General features: G+C 36.8%; 1 protein-coding gene across 2 annotated transcripts; it reads right to left on the reverse strand.

Moving 5' to 3' along the window:
- Nucleotides 1-1,286: 1,286 nt before the first annotated feature.
- SOX30 (SRY-box transcription factor 30) lies at nucleotides 1,287-23,433 on the reverse strand. 2 transcript variants are annotated; one of them, XM_081936525.1, is made up of 5 exons: nucleotides 22,373-23,433; nucleotides 14,626-14,865; nucleotides 13,127-13,363; nucleotides 8,020-8,512; nucleotides 1,287-3,033 (listed from the first exon to the last, which is right to left on the reverse strand). In XM_081936525.1, exons 1-5 carry the CDS (start codon nucleotides 23,352-23,354, stop codon nucleotides 2,652-2,654), a joined length of 2,334 nt encoding a protein of 777 aa, XP_081792651.1. In that variant the 5' UTR covers nucleotides 23,355-23,433; the 3' UTR covers nucleotides 1,287-2,651. The 2 variants fall into 2 exon arrangements, with proteins under 2 accessions (XP_081792651.1, XP_081792652.1); XM_081936526.1 differs by lacking the exon at nucleotides 14,626-14,865.
- Nucleotides 23,434-23,926: the final 493 nt, after the last annotated feature.

Genomic DNA, 23,926 nt, shown 5'->3' on the forward strand with positions numbered 1-23,926 from the left:
AGTCCTTGATAGAAGGAATTCCCCTTAATTCACTTCGTCTTATTTCATCAAAACAACATGAGAATCATATATGCATACATACAATGCTATATATCTTCCATACAGAATTAATGCCAACTTTCTCTTTTCTGTGAATGCCTGCATAAAACAAAACTTATTCTAAAGGGGAATTGCATCATAATTTTGTGTGTGCCTTATCATTTCATATCACATATCATATAGGCGTATCATTTTATAAACCGAGTTGCCAAACATTTTTGTTTTTAGAATCAGCAGCCTGAATATTTGTTTGCTTACTTTTTTGTAGATATGAAAGAAAATGTGTAAACGTTTCCATTTATTCTATACAAAAAGTTGGGGGTTTTATTTTAATAAGCAGATTTTGCTTTGAGGTTTATCCCTGATCTGACAAAACCACTGGTCTCCATGGTAAGAGTGTCTCCATGAAGTTAGTCTTTTACTTTCTGATTTCAAAAGTCAGCAATCCATGTTCATGTTGCAGTTTACCATTGTCAGATAAAAAGCTACATAAAAAAAGAAAATTATAAATTCATATCTTGATTTTTCTTTGCCCTGAAATAGCAGTAAATTGGGCAAACAAAAAGTTATAAAAATATACAGTACACTACAGTTGATGGCCTTTTTTATAATGGCATTTTTACCACTAGAAATTTTTAGTCTGAGGTTTGTTTTTTCCCTTTTTGTTATCACATATTTATTTTGTCTCTTCTTTCATAGTCTGGAAAATTTAATGTTTTTTAAATGAAATGTGACTCATTTGAGCCAGAATAGCGTGGTTAACTTTTATATTTGTGAATAATGATGCTGAATTGCAAGATAATCTTTTCTGTATGCTGCCTTTCTGGGAGTTATAATCTAACAAATTTAGAGGACTGTAGATTGGGAAGGATTGGTTTACAGGGATTATTCTACTATTCTTAGGATGTTCAGGATCTGGCCAGGCCTCTGCTCACCTGTCTTTCTTTTAGTGCTGCTCAGTTTATTTTGTGGTATTCACATATTGTAAAGGAAACAAAAACAACAGTTGTACACACTTATTAAACGGGATTGCACAGACTTTTTTTTCCTGGACCGTAGCATATTTGGTCACAAGAATTCTTGAAGACCAACCATTCCTCAAGAAGCATATTTGAAGTATATGTTTAGAATATATCAGGTATTCTAAAAGACATCAATATTATACTGTATATTAGTGCTGATGCAAAAGTACTATGATTGTTAGCAAAGATTACCGATCAAGTATAGAATTTTTTTTCATTCTTAATTTTTTTTATCCAATAAAGGCTATTATCTCTTAATACATATGATAATTCACAACTTAAATGAAATGTCATGAAAAGGACTAACATTTTCAATCAACTTATAATAGTTATAGCACACCCTTTGTATGATTATCCTTAAAACAAATCCCTCCAAGCAATATTAAAATTGATAACCACATTTGACCTTATCATGTACATACAAGCAAAGGTCATAATTCATTGTTTGTCACAATATAGAGAGGTAACAACATATGGTTCATGTGATTTTATTTTAACATAACAAAAAAACATCTATACTATCAGCCCCTTTTCCCAAAACAGAAATTGGTTTGTAACATGAACAAATAGCTTAGTAATGTTTCATCTTCTTTACAACTATTTTTGAAGCACTACATTTAAAAACTTATTGTTTGCAATATTGTTTTTACTTATATTCTGGTATAGAATCATAACCTGCTTGTATACAACTGACAGCTAGATTGATTCTCACTTATTCTTAGAATTATATAACTTTTCCATTTATATGGATGTTAAAAAACTAATTGTTCTTGCAGAGGAATAAGTTAAACCATAAGAGAGGCTGCAGACCAGATAATTATATAGCAATTTCAGCATAAATATAGATTAGATTCTGGAACAACTGTAGTTGCTTTTATAAAAATAACTACTTTCACCACAGGCCAGATTTTTAAAATCTGACAACTCTGACTTATGTATAACAAAGTATGTGCACACCATGGGCACAACAGAGAAATAAATACATTTTTTATCTTGATAAAAATTAAAATCTCACCATGTCACCAAGGATCAGAGACTGAAATAGGAAAATGACATTTCCCATCATAAATAGTATGATTCTATTTAAATTAAGGTCTGTATTTGCTCAACAGCAGATTTTTAAAAATGTGGTAAGCTGCACACAATTATGTTGCTTCTAGCATTGCATGACACAAGGTATATAGGCCAATGCCCTGATTTCATTAATTATCAAACTTCTTCAGTGCACTCTTTCAAATGCAAAATGTTGACAAATCAAGTTTAGCTAAATGTAGAATCAATAAGGTACACTATTCACATGGTCTCTGGAAACATTACCCATAACATTCAGCTAAAAGGCACGAGGTAACTAAATGAAAAAGTTTTCACCATCTTAAGGTCTGCCTTGATCAGCAGAGTATGCAAAATTAATATAAAAAGATACAGTACCTGTGATGATACATTGGTTCAGGAACTCTCCCATGTGTCATAAAAACTTTGGAACAATTTAGATTTACTATGCCTTCTAGATAACACTCACTAAAATAGTGTTACATGAGGAACATGTTTTATTTCATGTTTTAAAAAGTATGCTAGATTTGATCTGAAAAATTACAAATCTCTCAACACCTTTCCTTCTTCCTCATCATCACTATCAGTCACATTGACTTGCTGTACACTAGAAGGGGTGGAAGGGGTGGCTGTAAAAACATTTTCAAGTGCCCCAATGTCCAACTGTGGCATAGGGTTTAAATACTCCTCTTCAGTCTGACTGTGGCTGCTGTAATAGGATGTCCCTTCCAAGCTCTCACAGCTGCGGGAGTCTTCACTATGTGTGTGTTCATCAGAATATTCTCTGAAAGGGTAGTCTCTGTTCAGGGCAGAAAACATGGCCTCGTGCTTTTGATACTGGTCTTCATAAAAGCCAAGGCATTCAGGCATGGAGCTGGGGAAATTCCCATAGCCAAAAGGAGGCCGGCTATATGGACAGGTGCTGCATCAAAACAAAGAAAAAACAGGTTACTTTGATTGCTTTGCCATAGGACTGATATATCACTACTAACACATACAGGTAGTTCTTGACTTACAACCAGTTGTTTACTGACTGTTCAACATTACAATGGCACTGGGGGAAAAAAGAGAGTTTTTTTAAAACCAGTTTTCACACTTATGACACTGCAGCATCCCCCAGGACCATGTGATCAAAATTCAGGCACTTGGCAACTGGCATGTATTCAGGACAGTTGTACTGTCTTGAGGTCGTGTGATCACCATTTATAACCTTCCCAGCTGGTTTCCAACAAGCAAAGTCAATGGGGGAAGCCAGATTTGCTTAATAGGCACATGATTCATTTAACAGCTGCAGTGATTCGCTTAACAACTGTGGCAAAAATTGTCTTAAATTAGGTCAAAACTCATTTAATATTTTGCCTTGCTTAGCAATAGAAATTTTGGACTCAACTGAAGTCCGGTCAACAGACCACAATTGAGCCCAAAATTTATGTTGCTAAGTGAGAAATTTATTAAGTGAGTTTTGTCCCCGTTTACGACTTTTCTTGCCAGATTTGTTAAGTGAATCACTGCAGTTCTTAAATTAGCCACACGGTTGTTAAGTGAATTTGGTTTCCCCATTGACTTTGCTTGTCAGAAAGTCGCAAAAGGTCACAAAAGGGGATCACATGATTCTGGGCAACTATTATAAGTGTGAGTTCGTTGTCAAACATCCAAATGTAAATTACATGACCATGGGCAGTGGTGGATTCAAATAAATTAACAATCGGTTCTCTGCCCGAATGATTTCTTCCAAAAACCAGTTCACCAAACTGCTCAAAAAGTAAACAACTGGTTCTCCCAAAGTGGTGCGAACTGCCTGAATCCCATCACTGACCATTGGGATGCTGCAATGGTCGTAAGTGTGAAAAATGGACATAAGTCACTTTTTTCAATGCCGCTGTAACTTTGAACAGTCACTAAATGAACTGTTGTAAGTTGAGGACTACCTGTACGTGCATAGCAGAACTTTATTTAAGCCTTTAGTTAAACTAATAGAAAGGTACATTCTCTTTCAGGCTAAAAACTGTATTTGACTTTTCAATTGAAAGCCAAGTGACTAAAGATTTTGTCTGCAGGAGGATAAAAAGTTCATTTAACTTTAATTCTGTTAATGTAATTTAATATTTAATTTGTATATTTAATTAAGAGCATTAGAGTTATTCCCCACATATTTAGTATTTTTTCTGGTCACATTTAAATTCAGTTCTGTAACAACTTTTGGAGGAGGTCTATAGCCGCATCTAAGGTTTTTGCTACAAGGTCTATAGACACAGAAAGTAGAATATTGTCTAGGTAGTCCTACAGTATAGTAATCAATCCAGATGTAGGACAATTCAGTCGCTTACCCCCAACTTTTAATAAAAGCTGATTTAATTAATGAATATACAGTATGGCATTCATCCCAAAATAACAAGATGGTTTAATGTGACATAAAATTAACAAAACCAATAAACACTCCAGCAACATCCTCAATTTAGATCGAAACGGTTAATAAAAATTAAAAGGCAATTAAAAATTTTGGTGGTGATGAGAAATGCCACAAAGTCTGCTTTACTGTTTATGCGAATGTTAACAAGTATGCATCTCTATTCCCCTTCAACTGAAGCTCCTGATAATTTAGATGGATGGATGAACTGAATAATGTGCAAATTGTTTCAAAACTAAAATAGCAATTCAATTTGAAGCATTTTGAACATCCACACACACCCCCTCTCACATACACACAGAAATACAAGATTTGAATGGGTACAAGAAACATGTAAATAGACATATCAGAAGTAAATTAAATAAGTGAGGCATTGTGATGATTACATTTAGCAATTTACAGAAAAGTTGCTGTTTATCAAATAACTTCCTGGCACTGAGTAAGAGAAGTCATGTAGTTCTGGATCTTTATGATTAACAATAAGATAACCACTGTCTTGAATTCTGCATTTCATTTCCCTCCACTTGCTCTATATTGTAACAACATAACTCCATCTCTGAAATCAGTTCAAAATATTTTTTATAGTAATTTTATAATGACTTTTACAATGAGCCCTGGTGGCACAGTGTATTGTGCCACAGTGTACAGAACGCAGTATTGCAGGGCTAATTCTGCCCACAGCCGAGAAATTGATCCCGATGGAGCTCAATATTATCTCAGCTTTCTATCCTTCCAAGGTTGGTAAAATGCAGACCCAGATAGTTGGGGGCAATATGAGGTAAACTGCTCAAAGTGCTGTAAAGAACTGTGGAGCAGCATATACTGTAAGACTAAGCATGTTTATCTTCACTGGTAGTTATTTTTGCCTTGAGGCTCATGTCTTATATTGCAAAACCCTAAATACTAATAAGACAGGTTATTGATTCAATAAACAAAAGCACTCTTATACCAAGCCATACAAGCTAAACAAACTTTTGTTTTTAAAAGTCCGCCTTTGCATTTAATATAAATGCAAGTTTTTTTCTTAACAAATTAACAATATCTGAACAGGCTTTTATAGGCTTGGCAGGGGCATACCAATTAGATTGGATGGGATACCAGAGGTGATAGTTAAGACTGGGGAATAAAAAAAAAATCCCAGATGGATAAGTTAGTAAAGTCACCAGGATTCAGGCTTGTCTTGTAATAAATTTTACTTAATGTTTCTTCTGACCTGTCCTACCCCAATTTATAGTAACTGCTGAGATTGTGAATGCTATACACAATATGCACTACACCAGCCCCAAAGTGAAATTAACAGGTCATTGATCATTTTCAAGAATAAGAGCATAGCTAGCTAGCTAAAATTAGAGTACTCTGCTCTTTTCTCATTTTATAAATAAATACTTTCCTTATCACACTGTTTAGTGGACCCTTGTGGAAGAAGGTTAAAAAAATAGTAGTAGTTTACCAAGGAAACATTGAGGGGAGGTTCACGTAAATCTAAGGTATATTTTATTCTGTTTAGCGTGTTGTATAAATTCAGACATTATATTTAAAACATGCTTTATGGTTTACTGTCTTGTGCAAACTACTATTATCTTATTGAACAGTCTGTGGTATATTTACCATATACTTAGGGTGACTTCAACACAGAAGTGATTATACAAGAGATCTATAAAGTCAGCCCGCTTAGTGTCATGGTGAAGAGTTAGCCTAGAACCTAGGAGATTGTGAATTACAGGCCTCCCTTAGGCATGAAAGCTAGTTTGGGCCAGTCACTTTCTCAACCCAACCCACCTTAGAAGGTTGTTGGGAGAAAAATGGGAGGCAGGAGTATTAGGTACACTATATTGCCAAAAGTATTCGCTCACAACCGAGTCTGATTATGTGGATGGGTGAGTGAATACTTTTGGCAATATAGTGTATGTCTGTCACCTTAATTGATTGATATGTATCAGGATACCACCACCATCATCCAGTCTTCTCTTGAAGGAAGACAGTGGCTTCAGGTCAAATATATATACATGCCCAGACTGTAATGGGTTCATACCTAATTTAAGAAAAAGAAAGGCTGCCAATCAGAAACTGAGCCATTGGAGTTTGAGGTCTCTAATCAAAAAATGTTGGGTACAGTCCCAAACATTCAGATTGTTTCTTGGAAAGATTTGTTTTAATAATTAGATGAGTATGATGGTTATGACTTGTTTTTTTCTATTTGGAAGGTCTTGTTTCGTGTTTTCTAATAAATTAAAATCTTAAAAAGAGACAATGTACTTGACAGATTTAAAAGATTGGACATGGGAGAAAAATCCTTAAAAGCCTCTATGGCCGTGATGGCGAACCTATGGCATGTGTGCCACAGGTGGCATGCGGAGCCATCTGTCAGGGCACATAAGGCGTTGCCCTGTCAGCTGGCCAGCGTGCATGTGCGCGCTGGCCAGCTGAGTTCAGCCTTTTTTAAAGCTATTTTTTGTCCTCCCCAGGCTCCAGAGACTTTATAGAAAACAGCCTCCCCCCCCCCCCCGGAAGGCCCTCCAGAGGCTTCAGGAGCTTCCCTGAAGCCTCAGGAGCGCGAAAAACTGGCCCTACGGGCAAACCGGAAGTTCGGGAACAGACTTCTGGTTTGCTCATAGGGCCAGTTTCAGCCCTCCAGAGCCTTCAGGGGCCTTCCAGAGACTTCTCTGAAGGCTCCGGAGGATGAAAAACGACCCAACGGACAATACAATGCAATACAATAGCTGAGTTGGAAGGGATCTTGGAGGTCTTCTAGTCCAACCCCCTGCCTAGGCAGAAACCCTATACCGGACAAACCGGAAGTGATTTCCGGTTAGCTCGTAGGGCTGTTTTTGGTCCTCCGGAGCCTTCAGAGAAGCCTCCTGAAGGCTCTGGAGGACTAAAAACGGCTTTGTAAGGTTGTTTTTCTTCCCCTGGAGCCTTCAGGGAAGCCTCCTGAAGGTCCCTGAAGGCTCGGGAGGGCTTAAACTGGCCCTATGAGCAAACCGGAAGTCTGTTTCCAAATTTCCGGTTTGCCCGTAGGGCTGTTTTTTTGCACTCTGGAGGCTTCACGGGAGCTCCTGAAGCTTCTGGAGGGCTTCCGGGGGGGGGGGGGGAGGCTGTTTTTGCCCTCCCCAGGCTCCGATAAAACCTCTGGAGCCTGTGGAGGGTGAAAAAAGCATGCATAAATGGGGGGTCGCACCTGTCATGCACACATGTGCACTGGGGGGGGTCACGCATTGCATTTTGGGTGCGGCACGCCTGCGCACGACCCCCTCTATGCTCCCCTCCACTTATGGCACACGAGCCAAAAAAGGTTCACCATCACTGCTCTATGGTGACTGGAAAATTTGATGAAAATATTTTCAGTAGAATGAAATGTATGGAAGTTCCATATGAAAAGAAACAGAGGAAAACAGAAAGAAAAATGTCTAATGTTATTGCACTTTTTCTAACAGTAACTGCAAACTTTGGCATAGTGCATCTAATTACATATTCCAGAATGCAAGTATGTGGTTGCATTACCTTGATGGGAAATAATGAGGCCCTGGTAAAAAGTAAGGATGGTGAAATGAAAATCGAGGAGGAGCTCCAAAGAGAGTTGCCGGATGACCAATGGGAGGAGGCTGATAGACGTGTGGATGAGGGATGGGTGGTGCTTGAGGAATGGGTCCATTTCTAGAACATGGAGAAACACCTGAGTATTCCTTGGGGGGTTGGCTATTTGAGATACTGTATCTAGGGTGAGTAGTGCTTGTATTATTTGGGGTCCTGCTTGAGCTTTCAATAGAAATCTGGGTGGGTCTCTTTATAGAGCAATTTGTTCCTGAAGACACACGATGAGCTTCTGTTGGGGAAGGTGCAGCAAATCGTTGAGGCTGAAGGACTGGCCGAATTGGCAGGTTTGCAGTTGAGGCAGCTAACGGTGTTGTATTTCCTACACTTGGCTGGAACAGTGTAATAGGGCCTGGATGCTGAGCAGAAGGAGCTGGCAACTGGATAGTAGAAGCGGCTTCACCTTTGGAAAGGAAAATAATCAGTTACAACTAAAAAACTCATAGTAATAGTAGTTTTCTTATTTAAAGTTTATTTCATCTTCTTTTACTACAAAACATTTGCCAACAAATAATAATTATACTATGTGTGAAAATCATTACATATGTTCTGTAATTAATATGTGCAGGACTATAATATAACCTATGCTTTTATAAAAATTGTACTATGCAATTATACTTTGAAAAAAGATAAAGAAATATTAAAGTATAATTTCTTAAATTTGTAAATCTGAAAACTCAAATTCCTTCTATTTTTGGAAACTCATTACTATTATCAACAATAAAAGTGTATTGATTAATTCTGTTAAGTATAAATGGGCATGGGGATGGGTGATTTGAAGGACCCCTCTCTCAAATTACACCTAACCAACAGATCCAGGAGAAAAGGCATGTGAAGAGTCCTATCCATGAAGGAATGGCATCTAATGGGACCAAGGAGGAAAGGTTTATCTGCTGAACACCTATCCTTTTGGTGTCAGATTGGCCTCAATGGTATTGTCTGACTAAAAGGGCCTGAAAAAACTGCTTTGCCATCTGGCCTGGGAATCTGAAAACATGGATATGGAGACTGTATTGCTAGGAAAATTGAGCATGCTGTTCCGGAGATTATGGGATTTTGTTTTGCTTTTTAAAAGGTTGATATTATTTTAACTTTTTAAAATTATTTTTATTATGTTTTTCCTATTTTGTAGTATTGTTTTTGTGTTTTAAATTTTGTATGCTGTTCAGAGTCATGATTTATTCATTTGATTTTTATTTCACATTTATTATTGTATATAAGTAACTCAAGGCAGCAAATGTTCCTAATACTCCTTCCTCTTCCTATTTTCCCTACAACAACCCTGTGTGGTAAGTTAGACTAAGGCACGGGTGTCAAACTCATGGCATCACGTTGCCATCATGTGTTGTTTCACGATGTTTTCCCCCTTCAGGTGCTGGGATGGGCGTGGCCTGCACATGATAGGGGATAGCCCCAAGTTCACCAGCCAGCTTTCCTGCCTAAGGAACTCACAGTCTCCTGGTTTCTGGACCAGCACCTTAACATCTCATCAATCTGGCTCTCTTTATTTATCAAATAAATGAATACTGTATCTGCCACCTTAATATCCATAGATATTTAGGATATCTTTCAAATTTGTTAATAAAAGCCTATATTTAGGTCTGTATTCCATTGTTTTCTAATACTGGATATGGAATTAGAAATTAAATACATATCCAATAGTTAAGACACCAACTATCTAGTTTCATTTGGTGAGTATTTCACATATATATACATATACATACATACATACATACATACATACATACATACATACATACATACATACACACACATATATATATACATATACATACTTATATATATACATATACACATAATGTATATGGAATTAGAAATTAAATACATATCCAAAAGTTAAGACACCAACTATCCAGTTTCATTTGGTGAGTATTTCATATATATGAAAGCGTAGACACTATATTACACACACACACACACACACAATTTCATTTGCATGAAATAATAAATGTTTATGGGAGATTATGTTCCCACATTTGTTATTATTTTTAATCTGTCAACTCTAGCATGATTAATGCTGCTTTCAAATATAGTTTTATTGTGGATCACTTCAATAGTAGTGAAGTTCTCCAGGATATCAATTTTCTAGCTCTTTTCCTTCTGGAGAAAATTAACTTTTTCAAGAAGGATAGAAAAAAAATAGTGGTATGATTTCGATACTGAGGATGATTACAAACAGCTCATCTCACATTTTAATAACATCTGGAGTAAATGCTATTTTCATCATCTATTTTATATTTTAAATAACCCTCATTTTAGACTGCATTCTAGTGGGGTAGGCAATTGTTTTAGCACAAAAGAGTTGAACTTTTGGAGTATGTTTATGTTTTGAGGAGTTTTATTTTTACACAAAAATAAGTATGTTTAAGTTAGTAGAAGTTTCACACAATTAGTTTTGAGACAGTTTCCTTTAAAGGAAGAGGAAATGTCATTTTATTATTATTGCTGAATTTTAATAGTACAATTGCAGATGGGGTTTGGGAACAAAAAGGAAAATGAATTGGCTGACTGTGAGTCTTAGCTGATCTTTTCTTGATTTAACTGCTATTTTGTCACTTCAAAATTAAAAAATAATAAAACAAAACCCTCAAAGAATTCTTTGAAGTTACCGTAATCAGATGATAAAAAAATATCTAAGTTCTAAAGTGAAAATGACCTTTTTTTATGACTAGATTCAATACTTGTATCAGTTACTGCCCATATCCAAATTATATCCTATTAAAACTTGTGGGCCTATTCACAACTGGGCTATGTGACTGGCTGCTGTGCATGTGTGCACACGCTCACAACCCCACTCACACAAACCATCCCCCATTTTCCTTCTCACTCTCAACCCCCGCCCTGCCCTGGGCTGCCAACCCGGAAAGATTGGGAAACTCTGTATTAAAAGTCAGAAAAGACATGGAATTAATATGAAGGATGTTATCCATAGAAAATACAAATTATACTCCAACAGCGTTCTGGCTTAAAATGGAAGTACAATGTTATATTACTACAGGTCCTATCTAGGAGTAAAATTGATATTTTTTTTCCAGTTTCCCCTTTCTCTTTAACAAGCTGATTCTTTTTCTTTCTACTTGGGTAAAATGGGAAATGATATTTTTTGTTATTGCAGAGCTTGAAGCAGTTTATGGCTGAAACTGCCCCTTTCTTTTTACAGTATTTTTAAACGGCAGAAGTGAAAATGATTACAGATGGCCTTCAAATTGCTTCTAAGGATTTACTGAATGAAAATAGTGATGATATGAAAGTGTCCCACAGTAACTGGCAATGGAATGAAGAAACCATCCTACAGTACATTTTACCAGTCTTCTAAAGTATCTGTGAGTATCAAAATCTGTAAGCTAGTGGGCATGCATTGTACATGAGTGCATTGATTCATGTCAAAAGAAAATGGACACTGCTTGTTACAATAGATTCATTATTTTGCAAGTTTTGACATATACACACATAGTAGATGCCACTGGTGATATTATACATTTACAGAAAATTAGCCTCAATTCAATAAGTGACAACACCCAGTCATGTAATCTATAAAGTTATAAAGGATTAGGTAAAGGTAAAGTTTCCCTTCGCACATATGTGCTAGTCGTTCCCAACTCTAGGGGGTGGTGCTCATCTCAGTTTCAAAACCAAAGAACCAGTGTTGTCTGAAGACATCTCAGTGATCATATGTCCGGCATGACTAAATGCGGAAGGCACACAGAGCGCTGTTACCTTCCCACCAAAGGTGGTTCCTATTTTTTCTACTTGTATTTTTACATGCTTTCGAACTGCTAGGTTAGTAGAAGCTGGGACAAGTAACAGGAGTTTACTCCATTAAGCGGTGCTAGGGATTTGAACTGCCAAACTGCTGACCTTTTGATTGACAAGCTCGTGTCTTAGCCACTGAGCCACTGCGTCTCTTTATAAAGGGTTAGTCCTGGTTAATATTTGATTGTAGTTTAGAAGGTATGTTGGATTAGAGTTCTGAAAAATGCATTCTGAGAGAAAGCAATGGCAAACCACTTCCATTTCATGCCAAGAAAACTGTGTAGAGGATATGTCCATGTCTGAGAATTAATTTTCACTCTGATAAAGACAATGAACACATAACATACTGTCCCAATGAAAAAGTTGGTTCAAAGATTGACAGATTTAGGAGACAGCTACCTTCAAACTTCCTTTTTATGGAAAGAACTGTGTCCACAACATAACTGTTACAGAAAATGAAGTAATACTCCATCATAAGGGAGCATTAAGGGATAAATTGTTTCTAAACTGGAAATAGTGTGCATTTGGAGAAATTCTTGGCCACTATTCCCCTAATCTTAGCATGTCTAACTAAGAAAGATTCTGAGATTCTTCTTTGGAAGAATCAGTTTAACTTGAGGCGGTTGCTTAACATGACACCAGCCTTTACAAAAGAAGCACATTTCTGGTTATTATAGAAGTGAGAGAAAACAGACCAGAATGGTGTTGTCAGAAATTGCTTATATGTGTTTCATTTGAAAATAACATACTTTGTGGAATTCTTGTCTTGGGAGTTCTGGGAAATTTATTCATTAGATTGTTTCATTCCATGCTGGTGGCAAAGAAATTTAATACTATGTAAGTTTCACCATGTGGATTCACTTAAAGGGGACTTAATAAGAATCAAATTTACAAATTTGAAAAAAAAATGCTTATAAAAGTATGATTATATTTTATCAGCTTGTTCAACTTGCTGAAGACTTCTAGATATAAGTGCAATATTATACTGTTTGCAATAATCCACTATGACAGTTAAATCACCTGGCAGTTAATCTGGGTCCTCAGAGTCACCTGAATCAAAGTGCCAATGACTTTGGAATTGACTTGGGACTGTTGAAAGGGCTGCGTTATAAATAGGAGATAAGTTGTGTCCTATCCCTTCCCCACTGCTGAGAGGGCTGTTCAATTTTAACACAGATAGCCTCTTTGATTCCTCTTTCAAACCAGTTTAAAGACTTCATATAAACAACAAAAATGAACTTACAGACTGGATGTCCAATGCTGTTCTGTACGTTGGGTATAACCACAGAGTAGGTAGGTGATCGAAAAGGGTAAATGGTAGTTGGATTTGTAGTAATAATACTCTGAGAAGTCCCAGTAAAGACAGTAGAGGCCGTCATTGGACTTGTAGCTATGATGTTCTGAGTTGTACCCGAGAATACAGTGGAGACAGTCAATGGAAACCTCTTCCTTTTGCCAGGCCTTGGCTGGTAAACCCAACCTGCAGAAATGTTAAAGAGTACCCCAGCTGAAAGGTAGTTTCTTTTGAAAATTCTTACCTAGTGAAAATATGCATTCTTAAGAGTAACATAAGCTTCTCTGCAGTTAAGTCAGAAAATCACATTTGCAAAAGAACACACTTATATCTACAATATAAGTAGGAAGCTTACAATCTCTCAGAGGGAAAGAGAGATACTGTTTCTTTCTATTTGTAATACCTCTCCTTACCATGGCTTTTGGTTTGAGTTATATACAAACATGAGAGTCAATTTGGAAGTCCTGGCGATTAATTTTCTTGACAACATTTTTCAGAAGTGGTTTGCCTTTACCTTCTTCTTAGGGCTGAAAGGAAATGACTGTCCCAGTCATCCAGTTGCTTTGTGAAAGATTATTACTCATGCTCAGTGTCTTTAATCACTACACCAAATTGGTATTCATGCCATCCATATTATCACCCGATTGTGGCATAACTTTACAATCAAGACAGAATATCAACTTCGTTAAATAAAACATTATTATTTCTGCTAATACTAGAGTTAATGCCTTTCTTATTCTATTATTCATTATATTTGCTTTAGTATTACAGAATTTAGCATCAGATTATTTATATAAAATCAGAGCCCTGGAAAATATTACATTATCTGAATTGTATTTCACTGGGAATAACACAAAGACATGCGATGAGTTTATACGTTTAAAACAGGAACATCAGCAGAAATTGCCAGCATTAATATAATTGGGTTAATTAATATTAACATATGCCTTTTGTTGAACAAATTATTTTTCCCAGATGTAATTTCAAATAATTAACAAGATTTACATAAATCAGTGGAAATGCACATTCACAAGACAGATGAGAGAAAAGTTGCGGCTTTCTTTCTTTGATTGTTGTGGACTGTCAGAGCCACTGAGAGTCTGCAAGCTTAATAAATAATAATTATTTCCATATCCTAAATACGTCCCACTTGACAAAATGGGAAAACCTTAGTGCTCATACTAATATACAGATGATTGATCTACATGTGTGGTGGCATAATGTCACCATTCATTTGGCTATTTGTATGTCTTTGGGAGAAGATATATAAATCAGAAAAAAACTAAGAAATTTGCCTCATTATATAAACATGCTATGTGTTTTTTTCATCTTCCAGGATTCTGTTTCCTGAATGATAATATTTAAACACCATTTTTCCATGCATGAACCTGTGGATTACCTAATGGCAATCAGTTATTAAAATGTATAAATAATTGTCTCTCTAGTACCAGGAAATTCTTCTCTGTGTTTTTCTTTTATCTTCTGAGCTTCATCATAATAAGGTTTCTTTTGTTCTTCAGTGAGCTTGTTCCATTCCAATCCAAGCTGGACACTGATCTCGGCATTATTAGCAGCAGGGTTAGCTTTGGCTAAGGCTGGCCGATGAATTCTTGCCCATACCATAAATGCATTCATAGGACGCTTGACATGGCCATCTCTATCTTTGCTGAACGGAGTATCTGGTATCCCTACGATAAAGTAATATTAATGTTTAGGTAATATAGGGATGGGTGGAATATACTGCTAATTCTGTGGTATTCTGTGGGCATTGAAGTATGATCCTAACAATTTATAATAAAATGATTTTCTCAACCTCAATTGCTGAAAACACTGCTTAACTCTGGCAACAAATGCAAACATTAGGCTCAAACACACCCCAATTCTAAATTCTAATTATTATGATTATTACACCTGGCTGTAGTTTTTGAATTTTGGTGACTAGTACAGGGCCATTTTTGGCAAATGTCATATGATCTTATTGTAAAGTGAAATTATAAACTGATATAGGATAGTAAGGATTGTGTAATTTACTTTTCTATTACAGATGGGAGAGGTAGGAGTGTGATTCCTCCTGGAGTCTTTATTCATCTTCAGACTCTGCATTGATATTTTGGAGAATTATGTGCTTTATACTGGGGATCTTCTCTAAGGAGTTGTTGGAAATAGAAAAGAGGAAAAAGTTGTTATACAAGTCCATTGGATTTTATAACTAATTCTTTCTCTTACTACATGAAGCATGGTAAATGTTAATAACTACATAAAGAACGAGCAGGTTCTCTACCAGTTTGGGGCAACTTTGACTTCCACTTTGACACAGGGCAAACTGAGTGAAGTTGTCAGGAACAATTTGCAAGATGGCATAGGGATTGGAAATTCGTTAGGTGGTTACAAGACTTCTTCATACATTTTTGACTCTAATTAGACCCTGGGGATAAGTAACTATATGCCGAGTGATAAAAAATAATAAACAAAAGCATGCTCTTGTATGTGGTTCCAATTCTACAAGAGAGATTAAATATCCCATGTTTTCCTCTGTAAATTGCCCTTAGAATTTACTAATTACATCACAAACAACACAAGTTTATCCATTTATCCATGATTTGTCAGAATTAATTCTCACTGTGTCCACTATGTTTAAGAGTGTAGCCTACATGCCCTTCAATGGGGAACTATAGATTTATTTTTTAATTTATGCAGTCTATTTGCATAGTTGCCCATCTCAACAAGCAATCCTGCATTAAAAAGAGCAGAGATCAGATTAGGGATGAACCTCTCATATAATTTATTTCAATATATTTTAGAGCTTTCACAATTTTCCTGTCCATACAATTCCACAATTTAAGCATGGCTATTGGTGGGTCCAATAGCCATGCTTAAATTATGGAATTGTATGGATAGGAAAATTGTGAAAGCTCTAAAATACACTGAAAAAAAATATGTTCAGTACACAATATACTGAAAGAACTATATTAACTTACAGAAATAAGCATATGCATTCACTATCATTCATGAATTTTAGTTAAGATTTGAATGAATATTTGGACAATAGCATATACTACTGTACACTGTCGAACGATTTTTTCTTTATCACAGAAGCAATTAAACATTAACATTAAAAGGATTGTTACTATTTCAGTATTTATATTATTCATCATAGATTATGTAATGAATTATAGAATATATTATTTCCCTTGTATTCAAAAATATTGATTAGCAAATTGTTGTTAAGTAGAATGTGTTAAAAATGCTGTGCCAAAACCCTCAATTTGCCCTAAAGTTATATTTTTTGGTGAAAAATACTTGTTTGTCTTCTTTTACTTAATACATAGTATTTGTATGAAATGGGAGGAATTTTATTTCCCTTATAAAATCAGCCTCACTTTGGCACATCTAATATTGGATACACTTTCTAATTTGAAAAAGCTAAAAAAGATAAATAGCTGGATCCTATAGCTAAGAGGGCTTTGCCCAACCTTGGGTGGTGTGCCAGTTGTAGCTTTTCTTGGGATTCAAGGAGCTGAGTACAATGATTCATGCTCTCATTATCACCTGATTAGACTATTACAGGGTACTTTACCTGTGGCTCTCTTTAAGGAACATCTGGAAGCTTCAGTGGGTGCAAAATGCAGTGGCCCAGGTACTTACAAATAGACACGTCAAATCTATTTTGTGTCTCCTGCAGTGGCTTTCTATTACCTCCAAGATGCAATTTAAAGTGTAAGTCTCAATCTATAAGGCCCTTTAGGGCTTGCTGCTGGATTATTTGCAAGACTGCATCTCCCTACTAGAGTCATCTCAACAACTGAGCCAGGAGAAGCAGCTGTTTGTCCTCATTTTCAAGAGGGGATGGGAATTAAAGTCCAGAAGCATTTTTTTTCCTGTGTTGGCTCATTGATATGGTCTTCCATTGGAGGTTCACTTGTCCCCAACATTAAGTGCTTTCCAGAAAAAGCTGGTTTTTTTGGACAGTTTAAATCATTATTTTGGATTTGTAACATATTTATATATTCTTGGTATGTTTATGTTTACTGTTTACTATTTATTACTATGAGCCACCAAGAATTTATGATTTGAAGAGAAATATAAATCTGATAAAATGTAAATATTCATGGAGATTACATTTGACATCAAAAAAACTAAACTGGTTACACGCATAGCTCCAGCACACACTATAGTGGAAGTTCTTTTGTCTCACTGTAAGTTTTTTATAGCATTGCCATTTGATGGTACACTTTGGTGGGTCATCCAGGGACACTTATTCCCAATTAAATGTTATAGCTGACCTGCTGCAGACACTTGCACAAAAATAATTCCCATTTAACAAATAAAAATTACCTTAAGATAAGTATAATCTTTATTGTCATTGTACTTAAATACAACAAAATTGTACAACAAAATACAATGAATAAGATACTTGGGTTTTAGATTATACTGTATAATGCATACTGATTTGTGAGTGATATTCATTGTTTATGTAAAGGTTTCTCCTGTTAGGTAGTGCTTTTGCTCTAATCCACTCCAACAAAGATTCTCATCCCAACGAAGAGGATACCAGAATAACAAAGTTGTAAGGGATCTTGGAGATCTTCTAGTTCAACCTTCTGCTAAAGCAGGAGACCCTAACTATTTCAGACAAAAATCTCCAGTGATGGAGCACGCAAAACTTCTGGAGGCAAGCTGGTTAATTGTTCTCACTGTCAGAAAATTTCTGTCAGGATGAGAAACAATGTTTAGCAACTTCTTCTACTGTCTTCTCATCCTCAATTGTTATATAACTATTCTGAAGGATATGCTTAGAGAACTGGGACTACCACATTATTCTGCAAATGGTTATCACTGGCAAAATCTAAGATACATGTCAATAAGACATGAGCTCCACAATACTTTGTAATACTTAATTTGTCTACAAATAAAGAAGCATATACAACAGACCACAAACTTACGTCTGAGAGATTCTTGTTTTATCTTAAAATATTCCATATTTGAATGAAAAGCTATAAACATTTACTCAGAAATAGAAATATTCCCAGGTCAATAAGACTGTAACCTTTGGTGTTTTATTTCTAAATTGAGTTTACCTGAGACTAAAGCAGCCATGGCTATAAATGTATATTGAATCAGGATATAAAAACATATATTACATGGCCCTACTAGCTTAACATCATGTTATACCATGATCTGTTGAACAAACCAGTTAGTTTGGCTCAGAAAACACAGTGTCTTAAACAACAGCCTAAAAATCATACCACAACCCAGATGCCATCAAGTAAAGGATATCATTGAGTAGGGTCCAGGAAACTGGCTTTTTCTGTCATATCACCTGTCCTTCAGACAGCTTGCTCACTCAAGATTCAGATGGTCCTAACCCTGCTGGCTTTTTGGAAAGCTTTTAAAACCTGGCTGTTTTCCTAGGCATGGAGGTCAGGATAATTAGGTCTATAAGGTCTTGTTAATCTATTGTAGCATAGCCTGCTCTTGGTTGCAATTTTATGGTTTTTACTTTTTTTTTAATGAGGTAGTTATTGCACTGGTGTTTTAAGATATGCTTGCTGGCCAGATATCAGCCATATAAATAGAATGAAATAAATAAGCTAAATCAACAACAAAACAAATCATATTATGCTATATGGATCAGGCTTCTTTTTGGGAGCAAGTTCCATTGCAATCAGTGGGATACATTTCCAAATAAATAGGTTGTCACCAGATGAATAGCATTCTGGCCGGAGATTTGTTAACTGAGCATCTTGATAAACATTTCTTCTCAAATGCCCAGAGCCTTTTTTGGTCCCCCATCTCTATTAAGTGACCAACTTCTTGAAATCCAATTTAAGTATCACATCTGTCATTAAATTTACAATCTAGGAATCTACGGGTTCCCTTCCAAACAAGCCAGCAACATTGTATCTCATGAAAACAAATTCCAAATTTTCACTATTAGGTGAAGTAGTCATTTATCTATTTAAATGCAACTGCCAATCACTTGGAAAGTTCCTTGCAAGATAAAAGAAGTGTTTTACAGTATTGCACTAAGAGACGCTTGAATTTAAATGTTTGCAATTCCTCAATAAGCCAGTAGGATCTCTTAGCTCAGGGCTGTCAAACTCCCAGCCTACGGACCAGATGCGTCACATGCTGGCCACACCCACACCGTTTAGTGAAGGGAAAAAAGCCCTGATATGTCACATGACGACGCCATGACGACTTGAGTTTGACACCCCTGCGTTAGCTAAAATCACATCAAAGACTTTTGTGTGTGAGAGAAAACCCTGTAGCTTCTGGGAGAACAGATAGAAATGTAACAAATCCCATTTAGCATCTCTTTATCCATTTATACATAGTATGAAATTGTATAAAATCAATTTACACAATTGTAATTCTTTTTCTTAATTGAAAAATCCACTTCTTTTAGCTTATAGTTCAGAAATTTTGTTCTGCATCTTTTCTAATTTTAGTAAGAATGTTGAGATAAACCACCACATGACATTGTTTCTAAACTGTTTGAGACTTTTAGATCAGATTTTAATTATGACCACAAACTTATACAAACATAAGAAACCTTCTGTCTAGAAGCCAGATCTGCATCTAATACAGTAATTTTTTTTTTCATTATTGCAACATATCAGTGACTTTTCAATGATTTGGCCATAAAACCAATATTTTTTTGAATACTTAAATATTAAATGAAGAGAGTAATTTTTACATTCACACAGAATGCATAGTTGTCCCCTTCAACACCATGTTTCGATTAACGCAGCTATTCTGAGTGTACTTGAAATTATTTTTTGTAGCCTTATAGTAGAACAAGTATTTAATTTTCAGTTTCCCAAAACAAAATCAGTACAACAAAGTTCAAGTAAAAGTGTTCATTTATAAAATACTTTCCATATTAAAATACAATGAAAGAAAAATTAATAAACTTTCAGTCTCATTTCTTTCATTTTAATAGTAAAAAGTAAAGTTTCTTTATAATGACCCATTTTTGTCTAATATTATATTATCTAGCTATACTGAGTAGCAGCTAGTACTTCAGAAATTCAGGTAGCGGTCTTTTCCACAAAAAATTGTCAAAAACGAATCTTTAGCATATAAAAACACATATACTCTACCACTGAGATAAAAAATGCTTTTTATAAATAGGTGTTCCCCAAAAAGACTAATTTATTAAATTTTAAAAATATTTTCAAGAGTAGGTTTATTTACTTGCTAATAAGATGTTTACATTTGTGGTGTTGATCCAGGAAGACTCATATAAAACTCCTAATAATGGACTGCTTTCAATGGCAGCCAGTTTTTCTTTACAGCTTTGGGTAAAGGTGCTCCTTTTCTATGATGGGCCATGTGGAAGTTTCAGCGTTTTACTTTTCACATTTGAACAAGGATGAAAATAAATGCCTGCACTCAGGATTTCTATTTAGGAGAATATTACCTCCCAATATTTCCCCTTTGTTCCCCAACTCAATAGGACAGAGTCTATTCATATTCATGTATCCCTATACTGATTTCTCTTGCTCATGTTATACTGTAATACACTTGTGGAATGGACATATTTTTTTAAAAAAAAAGTCTTATGGACACTCATATAATCAACATATAGCTGTTGTGAAATTCTAATCTTAATTATATTTATTCAAATCCTATCAATATCTGTGAACTATGGAATTGCCTTCAAGAAATTAGTACAAAAAGCATGATAACCAATATTTAATTATCTGAATCTATCTATCTATAATTATATACAGTATAAATAAATGGCTTTAGTGGTGGAAGACAGAATATTTCTGACTCCCGTTAATTTATGATAAACACTACATTTTTCCCCAAAAGAAAACATAAAGCTGAGGTCAGGAAACAGTTTTCTTCTTTCTCATTGACCATGAAATATAATTCACAAGACTGGTTTTAACTTCATCACTATTTCCACTATCATATTAAATAATTGAGAATTCCATCTATGTCATTGAAAGGGCATTTATTAGCCATCTAGCCAAATTCAGTTGACGTAGACAAATTTATTTTAAAATAAAATTGCAGAGATAATTAAGAGGAATAAAACCTCTGCCGTTTGATACCAAACCAGCAGATTTATACAGATGTTAGAATATGAGACTTTTCATTCATATTTAGCTATGACCTTCACGGAATGACCCATTTGACCTGCTCCTTATTCAACCTAATTTGTTTTGTGAGTTGTGAGAAAAAAATGGAGGACTATTGGCTTATTCTAGCTCCTCCTAAACAGATAGCAAATAACTGAAATTTTGATTCCTAATTGTACCTCTTCCTTGATCACAATTAACTGTGGTCTGGTCGTTTATCCCACTCACAGACTACTATAATGCATTCTACATAGGTTTGCCTCTTCAAACAGGCTGCGTGCGGCCTGGTAGTGGGCCACGGCCCAGGGGTTGGAGACCCCTGGCTTATTGTTTGTTATTTCAGATGTTTTTATCATTCTGATTTTATTGTATTCTGCCCAGTGCCACATTTGAGATATGTGTGGCTATACAAATGTGATAATTAAAAGCCTAACTCTTTTACTGTAACATAGGGTTTTATGAATTGGTAGTAAAGGTTTTACTGTCAAATTAAATCCTAAAAGAAATGTAGATTTTAGGCCTGTGCAGCATTTTTTTATTCAATTTCAAAGACATGTGTGAGCACAAGTACAGCACTAGTCTTCAGCTTTTTAAAGCAGCTGAATCTTTTGGAATCAAATTTGAAGTGTCACACAGGCCTATTACATTTTAAGCAGTTTTATTCTTTTCCACTGTCAAACAAATATTTTATCCCACTTTATTATTTTGATAAATGACTCAAGGCAGCAAACATACATAGTATACCTTCCTTATTCTATTTTCCTCACAACTCTGTAAGGGGGATTTGGTTGAGAGAATGACTGGCCCAAGTCCACCCAGTTAGCTTTTATACCTAAAGTGGGACTGTCTCCTACTTTCCAGGCCAGCACCTTAACCACTACCCCAAAATGTAAAACAATTTGAGAAGTATAATCCCTGTGTATTTATATAATTCATGAACTGGAATATGCACTATTGTATATGAATTACTGATTCAGAAACTTTGAGGGGTGAGGTGCACTGTCTTATACCTTGAAATAGTGGAGCTCTTATTGTTCAATCCATGTTTATGAACAACAGCTTATGGTCAATGTGATAAATTCTGACTAATTTCTAATACCTGCATCTGAGGGTAGCACTGTGAGAGGAACATCTTTAGTTTCAATTTTGACTGAAGGCTCCAGCAAGGACTGCATTTTAAGGGGCACTTGTGTCACTGGCACTTTAGTCACTCTTATAAGCTCAGATGGAGGTGGTCCCTGAAACTGGATCCTAGTCCCTGCAGGGACTGGATGGAGTGTAACAGGAATCTTCAGTTCTTGAGAATGCTGGGTTCCCAGAGGTTGAGACAAACTAACATCCTGGCTAATGTGAGCGGGACCACTGGCAGATGGTTGAGGGTTGGATGCCGCTTCTTCCCTCCCTTTGCAATCTTCCTCGGGAGGCTCTACGAGTTCGGTTTTGATGGTCCCTTCTTTTGCAGATCCCAAGACTTTGGCATCACAGTTTTCTTTCAACTTTGCCTCCTTCTTGATCTCCTCCGTCTCTTCAACTTTCCCCAGCTTGACTTCCCCTACACTTTTCACACTGCTGCTACTTTCATCTTTGCCACCAAGACGGTTTGTAAGCATTTTAGACTCTCGCCTTTTTTTCTTGTTGCTACTTCCCATAAAGAGCAATGGGTTCTCCGGCTCACGTTCCTCCGCTTTCACTTGTAACCCTTTCTGGTGCGTGTTTTCTTCCTCCTCTTCCTGCTTTTCACATGCACCAGTTTCCCTCCCAAGGACAGGCTGGGAAAGCTGCCTGCCAAGACAAATCTGCTCTTCCAAAACATGTTCTTGCTCTTTAAAGACCCCCCCTTCCCCAGGCTGTGGAAGTTTCTGTTCCTTGTGCAAAACGCTTTGTTTGGGAGAGAGGGGGTGCAAGAGATGGTGCTGGGGAGCCTGTTTGGGAGGGAATAGCAGAAGGTGCGGATCCCTGCCCCCCTGTCCTGGCAGAGGATGCAGGAGAAGATGGTCCATGCAGGCAGTGCTCTGCCAAGCCGTGGAATGCAGGAGCCGGTGCTGCTCTCTTGGGACTTCCTCCTGCGCCCCTTTCTCCATGCCGCAGCCCGCCCTTGATCGTAGGATTGTTACGGGATTGTGAGCTCAGCCCGGTCCTCTGTTACCGCCCGTTTGTTTGCTGCGGTTGGCTTGCAAACGTTCTCCGCTCCCCCTCCCACCCCAACTCCGAGGTGCACGCGCCCGCTCTCGACCCCGCCCACTGGCTCGCGAGGGCCCCGTGCCTGTCGCACGTCGGCCAGAAATGGCAATTTGTGGGGCTCCACGTGCCTCACTTTTCCCTCCTTGTTGCCCGGAGGTTGCCATGGCTACCCTGGGCGCTACGTAACAATGGGGTCGCCCTTGGATACCGGGGGAGGGGGGGAACAGGCGCACACGGACTCTACGTCGGTGGCGCCGCTTTTTTGCCGAGGGACGAGTTTGGGCCTCGCCCCCGTTTGCCACCGAGCGGAAAGGTAGTTCACGACTGTTTTTTTAAAAATACACACGCGTATCTGCTCCTTTCTCCTCATCCCACCGAGGAACCACAAGTCAACGCAAATGGCGGGGGAGAGATGAGGGGACTCGCGATCCGCGAAGGCGGGTCTCAGCCTCAGGTCTTTCTGTATTTACTC

This window comes from Natrix helvetica, assembly GCF_964273705.1.
Source record: "Natrix helvetica genome assembly, chromosome: 1".
In the NCBI taxonomy this organism is placed as follows: domain Eukaryota; kingdom Metazoa; phylum Chordata; class Lepidosauria; order Squamata; family Natricidae; genus Natrix; species Natrix helvetica.

Coding starts and splice junctions, on each gene's coding strand:
- SOX30 (XM_081936525.1), bottom strand. CDS start 23,354: ATGGAGAAAGGGGCGCAGGAGGAAGTCCCAAGAGAGCAGCACCGGCTC. Junction 14,866..22,372: donor AGTGCTACCCTCAGATGCAG/GTATTAGAAATT, acceptor ACTTTATCGTAG/GGATACCAGATACTCCGTTC. Junction 8,513..13,126: donor CAGCATTGGACATCCAGTCT/GTAAGTTCATTT, acceptor TCCTTTCCAAAG/GTGAAGCCGCTTCTACTATC.